Below are 12,399 nucleotides of genomic sequence, written 5' to 3'. Positions count from 1 at the left end.
CAGCTCTGCTTTCAGCTATTTTGAGCTCCTTGAAATATTTCATTTTTAAAAAGCTTTTATTGCTTAAAAAAAACAAGTCTGAAACCAACTAATCTAAATCATCAGCCTCACTATAAATGATGTAATGATGTAACTAAAGCTCTGAGTGGGTCCTACATGTCAAGATTCAATGAAACCCACAGCTGCATATTCCCCAGACTCTGCTTTCTAAAGTGCACTCTTAAGTCTCAAATGACTGGTCATCCCCCAGACTCAGGAGGTAGGCAGGTGGCATTTTCAACCCTCACCTTCAATAACAGAAAGATAAATGGATATAAATAGGCTAAGATACTGGTTCTCAAACTCCAGCTGGCAACAGAGGCACCTACAGGGCTTACAAAACATGGATCCCTGGGCCTCACACCCAATACTTCTGATTCAGCAAGCCTGCGAACTAAGAGTTTGCATTTCTACCCAGCTTCCAGATGATGCTGATGCTAGTGGTCTGGGAGTCATGTCTAGAGGATTGCTGGGTAATCTTCCATGATGATCTGCTTTTGAAAAGCTATAGTGCACACCCAGAATCCATTTCATCAAGAGCTGCAGCTTAAGGTCATAAACGTGTCTCTAAAGCCCTTAGTTCTTATTCTGCAACTTCTCAAACATCACCCATCAGCCGCTGTATCTGGAGGAGACTTAGCCCTACCCCACTGGGCCACTACAGCTACTTACGGCGCTTCGTACCATCACCGTTCTTTGTGCTGTCCGAGACCTGCTGCTTTCTGATGCTGTCTTCATCTGCCTTCCTGTCTCTCCCTGGGCAAGCACAGATCCGGGCCTCAAAGCAGCGGCGGCCCAGGACTTGCCCGCTAGGAATTAAAGAGGAGAAGAAAGGGTTAAATGAAAGGAATTTGAAAAGCCCCCTGCTGGCCATCACCAGTGCACCAGCTCCACCACCAACTCAAGGCTGCTTTGAGGATGGGCCCCAAAGCATTTGGCAGAACACAAAAGCGCTTACAAGCCATGAGCAATATTAGTAAATAGCATCCATTTGTTCTGCAAAGAACCTCCAAGCCATTAGCTGAACAGCTGTATTTAGCTACATATTTTGAAGGAAACTTGAGTTAAGCCAGTGGATGTCTCCAGATAAAATCCCCTTAGGCAGCTCAGACTTATTCAAAGAAACTGTTAAATGCCTCGAGGCCCACATGAAAACAAACACTGTCTAATCAGAAACTATTCCAGTCAAATGTCAAGAATTCAGGTATGAAGTGACTTGAACACCTTCCCAACTCTTTTTTTTCTCTTCTACCTTTACCCACCCTGTTCTGTCTCCACTTTCTTAGATCTTTTATGTAAGTGTTTGCAGCAAGGATTTACAGCACAAAGGGCAAAATCTAGGGTAGCTCTCTGTTGTACATGCAAAGGTAATGATAAAACAAACACAATTTCACTTTGCCCTCTTCCCAGAGTTTCTACAGAATGACACTTCTGCAAATGCCACTTACTCTCTGGTTTCCAGAGTAACGATGATTAAAATTGGACGGCGGTTCATCCCTCCAACACAACTGCTGTTACACATGAAATTGTACAAGACTGTCGTGAATTCAGTGCCAACCTGAACACAGGGAGGAAGAGAGTCGGTGTTAACAATGACTTAAACTAATGTTCTTTCTTCTTAGTTCTTCCTTCTTAGTTCTCACTTACTTAAACAACTCCATTTCTGATCAAGTGATATGCTTTCTTCTAAAAAACTGTAAAAGCCATGGTAGATTCTTCTTTGCCTTGGCTCTTCGGAAGCTTAAAGCTAGTATTTGCAATAGTGGACCCTCTGCACAGTATGAAAGGGTTTTTAAAAATAACCATCTCTGACCCTATTCACCTGCAAGCTGATCCATATCACTTAATTCAAACAGGGTTCATCACATATATGAAAAGTTAGAGATGAAAAAATTACTAACTATAGCAGTAATGCTCCAGGGATATTTTTATGATATGGATAACACAGTACAACATACATGTGAATGTATACTTCTATAAAGAACACCCTGGAATTCAGAATTAAATAATCTAGTCCAGAAAATGAATTTATGGGTGAAGCAATCGGAAGCCTAGAGACACAGAGTTATAAGCTAGAAGTCCACAGAGTGAGTCAGCAAATCAAGGGTCTCTGGTCTCACCACTCCAGTGTTCCCTCTGTTGCATCATGCTGCTTTTCTAATCTGCCATCCTGTACATTCGAACATCAACTATGAGATCTCTCTTAGGGTCTCCCATTTTCAGGATAGTGTAAAAATGGTGGTGGTGGTTTAGTCACTAAGTCGTGTCCTACTCTTGAGACCCCATGGACTATAGCCCACCAGGCTCCTCTGTCCATGGGATTTACCAGCCAAGAATACTGGAGTGGATTGCCATTTCCTTCTCCAGGGGATCTTCCCAACCCAGGAATCAAACCTGGGTCTCCTGCATTGCAGGCAGATTCTTTACCACCTGAGCTATGAGGGAAAAATATTTGCATCCAATACTCATGTACATACACTATCAGCTAAATTTCTAATTAAGATCTCGGGATAATAATGCCGTGTATAAACTCAACTGTAGATTCAATTATTTTCTTCCTTTAAGATGAGAACATGGGCAACAGAGCCATGTTACCAAGAACAAATTTGGTACAAATTTAGCAGTTTTGAAGGGGGATGGAGAAGTGCCTGGTGAAGAGAAGGGAGAGAATAAATACAAAAAAGTTACCTATTTTATAACTAAGATAGAATTATATGCTTGAAACACCACCTATTACTAAAAGTAATACTCTCTCAAGTCTTCCCAGTCCTTATCTGCTTACCTGAGGTGGCTCATAAGGTACCAGCACACTTTGTCTTCCTGTGATGGGGTCTTCTACGTACTGAGCATGGCTGTTACCTTCTACTCGAATCAAATGACTGGGAGGGGCAATCTGTCCTGCAGAATGGAAAAAGAAGAAAAACAAATTGCTCTTCAACCTCAAAACAAAGAAAACAAAATGAAACGTTATAGACAGAACACTGGTGGTCAAAGAAACAGTTTGTATAATAGAGGAAATATACATCCTTGAAAAGAAAACTAGATCCTGTTGCCAGAGATCTAACACATGAAGGTATCACAACCTTTATAGCCACAAAAAGGTCAGGAATGGTCATCTATATTTAAGGGAACAGTCCCATGTTTCTGGGCTCAAGGTAAACAACTCAAGTTGTAGAGAACTCTATAACTACATCTCTAAGCTGATCTATACAGGGCATTTTTCCAGCTTCTTTGAAAAATGGAAGAAAGAGGAATAAGTTAATTTAAAAAATACACCTGCGTGACAGAAAACACTGCCCCCAAATTGACCATTTAAAACACTAAGAAGCTATGGATGGCAAGGATATAACTTTCACTTTGCCTATTCTTTTCTTCATGATGAAGTCACAATTTTACTTTGGTCATAAAGATGGGAAACTAACTTTATTTGTTGTACTGCAATTGTCCCAGGTTAGAGGGTAAAAAAGGGAAGCAAGTTTTGAAAGGAACATAAGCAAAGTTTCACAAAATGTGATACCTGGTGGAACTCAAAAATAAAGACGCTGCTCCAAGAGTTAATGCTGTAAAGATGTTTTTTAACCTTTGGTCTCATATTCTCATTCTACAGTAACTGATACTCAAAGTAAAAGGCTTCATATATCAAGATGCTCTCTGTTGCCTGAAGCATCATATATTATGGCAAAAATTTAAAATAACTATTATGCCAAAAAATAAGAAAAAAGCAAACAACAACAAAAAATGGTTATGTCATCTTGATGGATCAAGAGCAGTTATGGAAACCAATAACGAAGCCTAGCTATAGAGAATAACTTCTACAGCGTATTGTTAAGTGAAAGGTAAGATGCAGAAGTATGGATAATGAGGTCATATAGATAAGGACTAGAAATTAATATGTAAAAATTAGTTGTGTTAAGGTGAAGAGATTTTAACTTTATTTTATTTTTTAAAATTTCTATCTACTATCTTTCTCCATTACTTTTTCTTTACCACCTATTATATTCTCTATATACACACACTCTGGGTAACCTACCAATCTTCCTGTTTTTCACATAATTTCTATAAAAGGTATTCTAACTCCCAATCCTTCTGTCTTCTCATGGCTCTTTGATGAATCCTTATGCTTTCTCTTATCCTTCCTTTCTACTATTTTGTGTTCTTGACTTAGCCTCCCTTCATAAACTTTAGAATAGTAAATGTAAGCGGACCCTTGGAAATAATGACCGCTTCTGTAAAACTATTACTGGATCTGAGGCTCAGAACCTGGGACTTAACTTATCTACGGATATAGCACTTAAAGGTGGCCCCAAGATACTTCCGCTCCCAAGCTCACGTTCTAGATCTTCCGTTTACCCCTCTTATCTGTTATTTGTCTTCATTTATTTTTCTTATTCCCCATTTTCCTCTTCTTCTTCTTCTTTTTCTTTTTTTTAAATATTTCTCACTTTTTATGCTGCTTTCTCTTACCCTTCTAGACCCTAATTGGTCCAGCCTTGACAATCATCCTGGGAGAGGTACTGAAGCCCTTAGCAAGGGACCAACAGATCAAAGGCCACATTGTTCTTAAATCCTCTCATTAAAAAAAAAAAAAAAAAAGGGGGGAAGTGTTAGGTAGTTAGAAAAGGAAAAAGGAGTCCAAAATGGTGGTGGCTAAAAGACAAAGGGAAAAGCCCACAATAACAGAACAAAAGAAAATCTGCAAACTAGAGTGAGAGTGAGAACCTCAGGTGAAACATAGCTAGCCCTAATATGCATAGGGAGAGGAGACAAAAAGTACAAAAAGAGAGAGCCAAGATGGATTGAGGCCTCTCCTTTGGGGTCTGCCCACCCTCACGCCTCAAGGGTATATTATCCTTTGTTTGCTGAATAAAACTCTGAGCTGTAACTGAGCTGTAACACTGGTCTGCCATTTCAAATCTTTGTTGCCACAAGACAGAACCCAGGAAATTACTCACTCTCCCGACAGAAGGAAGGAAGAAACAGGGAGAAGAGAGGCAAGTCCAGGTCATCCAGCAATTACCAATATTAAAATAAGCAGTTTAATTATTGTGAAAGCCTGAAATTTATTCAACATTATTCTCAGACAGTTTTGTCAGCCAAAAAGGTAGACTAAGCTGCCATCAGATTGCAGAGGTTGGAAACAGATAGGTGGATCCCAGGCAAAACTCTCCACAGGAGCTCTATTTCAAGCTTAGTTGAACAGCCACAGATCCCATTCTCCTTACCCTCGTTGAATTCACGACTCAGCTCATGGTTGGGGCACCTTTTTACCACTTCAGTGACATGCTCAGCCTTCTTGTAGACAGGCATGGCCCGGATGACAGCACCCTGAGGTGGTGGGGTCATAACCTTGATCTGGATAGGGCATGTCTTTGCAATCTGGCAGTACAGCTTCTTCAGCTCAGTGGAATACTGCTTAGAGATGGGTCCATGGTGGAAGAAAGAAAGGAAACAACAGGAGATTTTGTTATATTCAAAATCAGAACAAGGAAATATATATACACTTCCTGTAAACATGTTCCTTTAGAGCTGCCTGTTTGAAACTAAGCAGGACCCTATGGGGCTCCTGGATATGGAAGCCTGTGTCCCCCATTCCTTGTTTGTAAGGAGCAGACTCCAGCCTCTGTCCTTCCCAGAGCCCCAAAGGACAGATTCAACCTTTTGGTAATCAGGGAAGGGAGAGGATCCACAGACAAGGGAAGAACAGCCAAGAAACAACAGTGCACCCTTACGGCAGGGTCCTGGTTCCCCCTCAACAAAATCTAAAAACCCCAATGGAATGGATTTAGCATTCTTCATTCCAGAGAACACCTGAGGCCATATTAAAGGAACCAGAGAAAGGCATCATGTGATTACCTGACATCAGATTAAAAGAGTGCTGGCCCTGCACACACCCTAATCTTATCATCAACCCCATCCTGGAACCACTGCTATAAAGCTCCTTACCAAATACTCCCAGGTTGGATCACTGTTTTTGAGGGCAGGATCCCACTGTGTCCCCTTATGACTAGTAAAGGAATAAAGCAACCCTTTTCTACTTCACCCCAACTTCTGTCTCTGAGATTTGATCTGGCAGCAGTGCACAGAGATCAAGTTTTCAGCATCATGTTCACCATTGGTTGAAACCATTTATCAAAACACATTTGTGTCATTATTTGCACTTATCATCTCTTCAGGATGAAGAAACTGATTCTCAGAAATATCTCAATGATCAACACTATAAACAGGTTTATAGAGTACTGAAAACTAAATGAAAAAACAGCATTCTCATGTATTGAGTGATATTAAGCAGACTATAATTAATCCTACCCTTACAATACTCTAGAGAAACTCATAGAAATTAGGGGTAGTGGAAAAAAATGTTTTCAGTCAGACTATCTGGTAGATAGTGAAGAGATTTCATTTAAGGTCAACCAACTAGAAAATTGCACAAGTTCCCTCAAACAACTGCACTTAACTTCTAAGGTCATAGCCTAAAAGAATGAGGGATCTGAAAGGGGTCATTTGGTCCTATGTTCTCATGAAAGGACTGCCCTATTACAACACAGTAAAACATGGCAGCAATAAAGATGATCTTTTCATTCACAAGGGACTGAAATTTTCCTCCCTATACTTCCTTCTGCATGGAAAGGAAGTTCAGTGGTTGGTTGGTTGGTTGGTTGGTTCTAGAATTAGAAAATAGGGTAGAGAAAGTATGAGACCTTGAAAATAAAGTTTCATCCTTGTTGTTTCCTTTTAGAAACTCTCCATTCTAATCCTTATATTATCTTAAACCTTAAGCTATCACCCTGTTCTCTGGGTCAAAGTCTCATCACTGCAATCCTCCTCATTCTGAGGTTGAGTGAAACCACTTGGGCAATGGAACTGCTGGCCAAGAGCAGGGCACCTAGTAACACTTACCCAAACAAAGGTAAACAGACACACACAGGTTACAAATCTAAATTGGCAACACTATTCTTCCAGGGAAAAGACAATGGGGAGCAGGAGCCAGAGTGGCAAAGGGATTCATTATTGCTATGCTCCGACCCAACTCTGAATAGAAGCAAATGTCCCATGGAAAAGCACATTTAAAAATAACTGCTTTATTTCTTCCTTTTGAAATATAATATTTATTTAAATAATCTTTTTCTCCCAAGCATTTCGGTATATGAAATTTTCAGTTACAAATTTCCCAATACTAGATGTGTATTGCATAATCATTTCTCCATGCCCACAGGTCAAGGATTAAGCACAGCAAAAGGGTTTTACATAGCTTGAAGAAATAGGAAGCATGCCAAAAATCAACCACAAAAATAAAATTCTACTTGGGAAACACAATGAAATCTAGATGGATATTTTTGCTCAAGTGTTTTTTAACCAATGACTTTACAAACAAAGACATTGTCTTATAACATACTATGAATTCTCTTTTATTGACAACTCTCAGTAAATAAACCTATCTTTTTGCATTTAAGTTAGGAGATATATAATCGAAACATGAGTTTCATAAAATGTACCTTAGGAAAGATGACTCCAAAATAAGTTTGCCAGCTAACACCTGAAGGCAAATAAGGCACCCATCCAGGTATATAAAGATTATAAAAAAAGAAGGATAAGTGTTCAGAGTAGGACAGTTAAGCGGAACATTCCATTTTAATAACTGATATACTATAAATCACACCTGACAGACTAAAATGTAAAAGTACTAAGAATAATCTTAGGCATCATTAAATGTTAAAACTTCACTCATTCTCAGAGATGGAAATGGGGAATCTAATTTCTGAGTTTCAGTAATCTATATGCAATAATAACTTCACCATTTTTTGAGATCTGGTATAAAAAACTTAATCTTCACAGAAACCTAAGAGGAAGGTACTACAGATATACAGTCTCTTATCTGAGGCCAGATGTTTCAGAATCCAGAACTGTTTAGCTTTTAGAAAGGGAGTAGAATTCATAGGAAAGTGAAAATGTTAGTTTCTCAGTCCTGTCCACTCTTTGCAACCCCATGGACTATAGCCTGCCAGGATCCTCTTTCCATGGAATTCTCCAGTCAAGAATACTGGAGCGGATTGCCATTCCCTTCTCCTGGGATCTTCCTGACCCAGGAATCAAACCCGTGTCTCGTGCAGTGCAGGCAGATTCTTTACTGTCTGAGCTACCAGCATGTGTTATAAGCACCTCCAGCAGGATTTAACGGGCTTCCTTGTGGCTCACGGGGTCTCAAAGAGTCACAACTGACTAATACTTTCAATTTCTTCTTTCACTATAATCAAACCTTAATTATCTCTTCAGAATTCATGAATATTCACAATAAGTGGAAAATGAACATAAACTCTTAATGTTCAGGCCGGGTTTCACCACCATGTGAGTTTGCCACAAATTTATGAAGTTACAACAAAACCAAAGCGACTTCTGTTTTTCAGAGTTCTCTGAATTTCAGAATTGCAGGTAACAAATAATGGATCAGTATTATTATCCACACTTTACAGATAAGAAAAAGGCAAGGGGAGGACTTGCCTGAGGTCACAGCGAAGAGCTGGTTAACAACCAGTATATAAGAAACATCCTGAGACCTGGAACAGTAGTTCCTCATCTCTCACTCTCTTGGCTCAACAGTGCATATATTTGTACTTTTATTTTTTCATAATTCTCGACCATGCGGCTATTTTCTGAATCAACTTAAGAGGTACACAATCTTCTCTAACATTAAAATGGAGCTCGAAAATGATCTACTTATCAGCAATAATTCCTCTTTATTTATTTCTCAGTAGAATGGGCTTCCCAGGTGGCACTAATGGTAAAGAACTCGCCTGCCAATATAGGAAACAAAAGAGACACAGGTTCAACCTCTGGGCTGGGAAGATTCCCTGGACAAGGGCATGGCAACCCACTCCAGTCTTCTTGCCTAAAGAATTCCATGGCCAGAGGAGACTGGCAGGCTACAGTCCATGGGGTCACAAAGAGTCAGAGACTGAAGCGACTTGGCACACAAACACATAGTAATGTTTGCTCCTTTTAGTGCTGGGAGAAGCACCAAGTGATAGAAGTGAAATAACCCTGGCCCAGGAGGAAGGTGACCTGCAGTCTAGGACCAGCTGTCTGTCAGTACTTCTATTGTGGCTGGGAGGAATTCATGAGTGAGGTCCTGTTGTTTCACATGGTTTATTAAGGTCCTTTATATTCTGGCTTAATCTTTCATTCCCTCTCCTCATCTTCCAAATACACACTTTCCACCCCCCTTATCTACCCATGCAAACACACCATACACTCATCACCCACAATTCAAGCATATTTCCCCTGTTTTCCACATTGCACTGGGACAATTTCGATATCACTCCTCAGGTAGAGCTGCTGCTGCTGCTGCTACTAAGTTGCTTCAGTCGTGTCCAACTCTGTGCGACCCCATAGACGGCAGCCCACCAGGGTCCGCCGTCCCGGTAGAGCTTCATCTAGGTTATAAACCATATTTTTCAATTTTTGTGATGAGTTTTACTACTGACTATATCTAAATGTCTGACTAGGATACATTCCAATTGTTGCTTCCGGTTAAACTTCCCAGACCTGTCGTTCAGTATCAGAGGGGCTGAAGCAAGTCTCATGCGGTTGCTTCTTGACAAAGCCAAGCTTCTTATACTCAGTGTCCTTCATGGCTTGCAAATTGGTTTTGTAATGGCGTTTAATATTTTTCCAAAACTAAATTCAGTCTCTCTGGCCTATAGTGTTTTCATAATTCCTTAGATTTGTCCACTTCCCCCACCAAATAGCTACTCTCATATTTACCAATTTTCCAAGCTTCTGCAAGATCACCAAAAATGGGAATCTGACTTATGCCAAAATTTTAAATACCCTGGTGATTCAAGTCAGCAGAGATCGCAAATTGGAATATATCTGGCTTCTTTTAATTTCTCTCTTCCTCTCTGGGACTTCCAAAATCTGCCCCTAAAATGCTCCCAAACACTGACTCGAGATTCTGTATATCTAAAGACCAATTTCTTCTTTTGGGTATGTATGTTTTGTTTTGCTTTAATCAGCTTTGAAGTTTAATATACTACGTGAAAAAGTGAAAATTGCCCAGTCAAGACCCTTTGTGACCCCATACACTGTAGCCCATCAGGCCCCTCTGTCCATGAAATTCTCCAAGCAAGAATATTGGAGTGGGTAGCCATTCCCTTTTCCAGGGAATCTTCTCGATCAAGGGATGGGACCTGGGTCTCTCATTGCAAGCAGATTCATTACCGTCTGAGTCATTAGGGAAGTCCCCTAAAGTACTAGAAAATACACTGATTTTTAAGTGTACATGTTGATGACTTTTGACAAATAAACACTCCAGTGTAACCACTATCATGAGTAAGATACATACACTCTCTCTTACCCCTCCCTAACCTTCCTTCAACCCTTAGCTCTCATCAAAATTATCTTTTTCCCCTTTTCAATTATTCCTCTCGCCAACCACTTCTCAGGCAATCATCCACCTGCTTTCTCTCATTATACTTTTGCCTTTCTAGAACTTTATAGAAATAGAATAATACTCTTCAATTATGTGCTTGGATTCTCTCACTTAGCATAACGCTTCTAAGATTCATCTATGTTTTTGCGTGTATCAGCATTCCATTTTATTATTTAGTGGAATTCCATTGTCTATCAAGTTACCAATTATTTCCAGTTTTTTATCAACGATAAATAAAATTACAGTTGTTTTCCACATCTGTGGCTCCCATATCCATGGATACAATCAAGCAAGGACTAAAAATATATGGGGGGAAATTTTCCAATAAGTTCCAAAAAGCAAAACTTGGATTTCCCATGCAAGCAACTATTTACATAACAGTCACATTGTAGGAAGCATTACAAGTAATCGAGGGATGATTTAAAGTACAAAAAAGGATGCATGTAGGATAAATGCAAATACTATACCATACTTAAGGGACTTGAGCATCTGTGAATTTTGCTTCTGTGGATTTTGGTATTCATCTGGGATCCTAGGACCAGTCTCCCATGGATATGGAGCGACCAACTGCATTATGAGCTTTATATACACATCTTGGGCTTCCCTGGTGGCTCAGACAGTAAAGCGTCTGCCTTCAACGAAGGAGACCTGGATTCAATCCCTGGGTCAGGGGAGATCTCCTGGAGAAGGAAATGGCAATCCACTCCAGTATTCTTGCCTGGAAAATCCCATGGACGGAGGAGCCTGGTAGGCTACAGTCCATGGGATTGCAAATAGTTGGACACGACTGAGTGACTTCACTTTCACTTTCATATACACATCTTAAGACATGTTTACATTATTTCGATTAAGTACCTATAAGTGTGAATGCTGGTTAAGTGTATGCTTAACTTCATAAGAAACTGCCAAACTGTTTTAAAAGGAGGCTGTGCTACTTTACATTATCACCAGCAGTGTAGAAGGGTTTCATATCCTTGCCAGCACTTTAGTTCAGTTCACTCACTAAATCGTGTCCAACTCTTTGCAACCCCTTGGATTGTATCACACAAGGGTTCCCTCTCCAACACCAAATCCTGGAGCTTGCTCAAAATCATGTCCAGCGAGTTGGTGATGCCATCCAACCATCTCATCCTCTGTCGTCCCCTTCTCCTCCTGCCTTCAATCTTTCCCAACATCAGGGTCTTTTCAAATGAGTCAGCTCTTTGCATCAGGTGACCAAAGTATTGGAGTTTGAGCTTCAACATCAGTCCTTCCAATGAACACCCAGGACTGATCTCCTTTAGGATGGACTGGTTGATCTCCTTGCAGTCCAAGGGAGTCTCAAGAGTCTTCTCCAACACCACAGTTCAAAAGCATCAATTCTTTGGTGCTCAGCTCTCTTTATGGTCCAACTCTCACATCCATACATGACTATTGGAAAAACCATAGCTTTGACTAGATGGACCTTTGTTGGCAAAGTAATGTCTATGCTTTTTAATATGCTGTCTAGGTTGGTCATAGCTTTTCTTCCAAGGAGCAAGTGTCTTTTAATTTCATGGTGGCAGTCACCATCTGCAGTGATTTTGGAGCCCAAGAAAGGAAAGTCTGCCACTGTTTCCACTGTTTCCCCATCTAATTGCCATGAAGTGATGGGACAGGATGCCATAATTTTTGTTTTTTTGAATGTTGAGTCTTAAACCAGCTTTTTCACTCTCCTCTTTCACTTTCATCAAGAGGCTCTTTAGTTTCTCTTCACTTTCTGGCATAAGGGCGGTGTCATCTGCATATCTGAGGTTATTTATATTAAGGAATATCCAGCCCAGCATTTTGTATGATGTAATCTGCTGCTGCTGCTGCTAAGTCGCTTCAGTCGTGTCCGACTCTGTGCGACCCCATAGACAGCAGCCCAGCAGGCTCCCCCGTCCCTGGGATTCTCCAGGCAAGAACACTGGAGT

At 40.4% G+C, this 12,399-nt stretch overlaps 1 protein-coding gene across 10 annotated transcripts in view; it reads right to left on the bottom strand.

Annotated features, from left to right (window-relative positions):
- TP63 (tumor protein p63) overlaps nucleotides 1-12,399 on the bottom strand; it is a 245,886-nt gene that overhangs the window by 26,931 nt on the left and 206,556 nt on the right. For 8 of the 10 annotated variants that reach the window (XM_081536846.1, XM_081536864.1, XM_081536910.1 and 5 more), the window contains 4 exons: nucleotides 5,262-5,448; nucleotides 2,822-2,937; nucleotides 1,488-1,597; nucleotides 712-848 (listed from right to left, as the gene is read on the bottom strand). In XM_081536846.1, the coding sequence (XP_081392972.1) occupies nucleotides 712-848; nucleotides 1,488-1,597; nucleotides 2,822-2,937; nucleotides 5,262-5,448 (550 nt within the window). The remainder of the gene's footprint in view (nucleotides 1-711; nucleotides 849-1,487; nucleotides 1,598-2,821; nucleotides 2,938-5,261; nucleotides 5,449-12,399) is intronic. The other 2 variants (XM_081536855.1, XM_081536869.1) reach the window with 1 other exon arrangement.

This window comes from Giraffa tippelskirchi, chromosome 2, assembly GCF_054371585.1.
Source record: "Giraffa tippelskirchi isolate mGirTip1 chromosome 2, T2T-mGirTip1v1.2.pri, whole genome shotgun sequence".
NCBI lineage: Eukaryota > Metazoa > Chordata > Mammalia > Artiodactyla > Giraffidae > Giraffa > Giraffa tippelskirchi.
The sequence above is the reverse complement of the archived record's forward strand: the minus strand, read 5'-3'. Positions and strand labels throughout refer to the sequence as shown.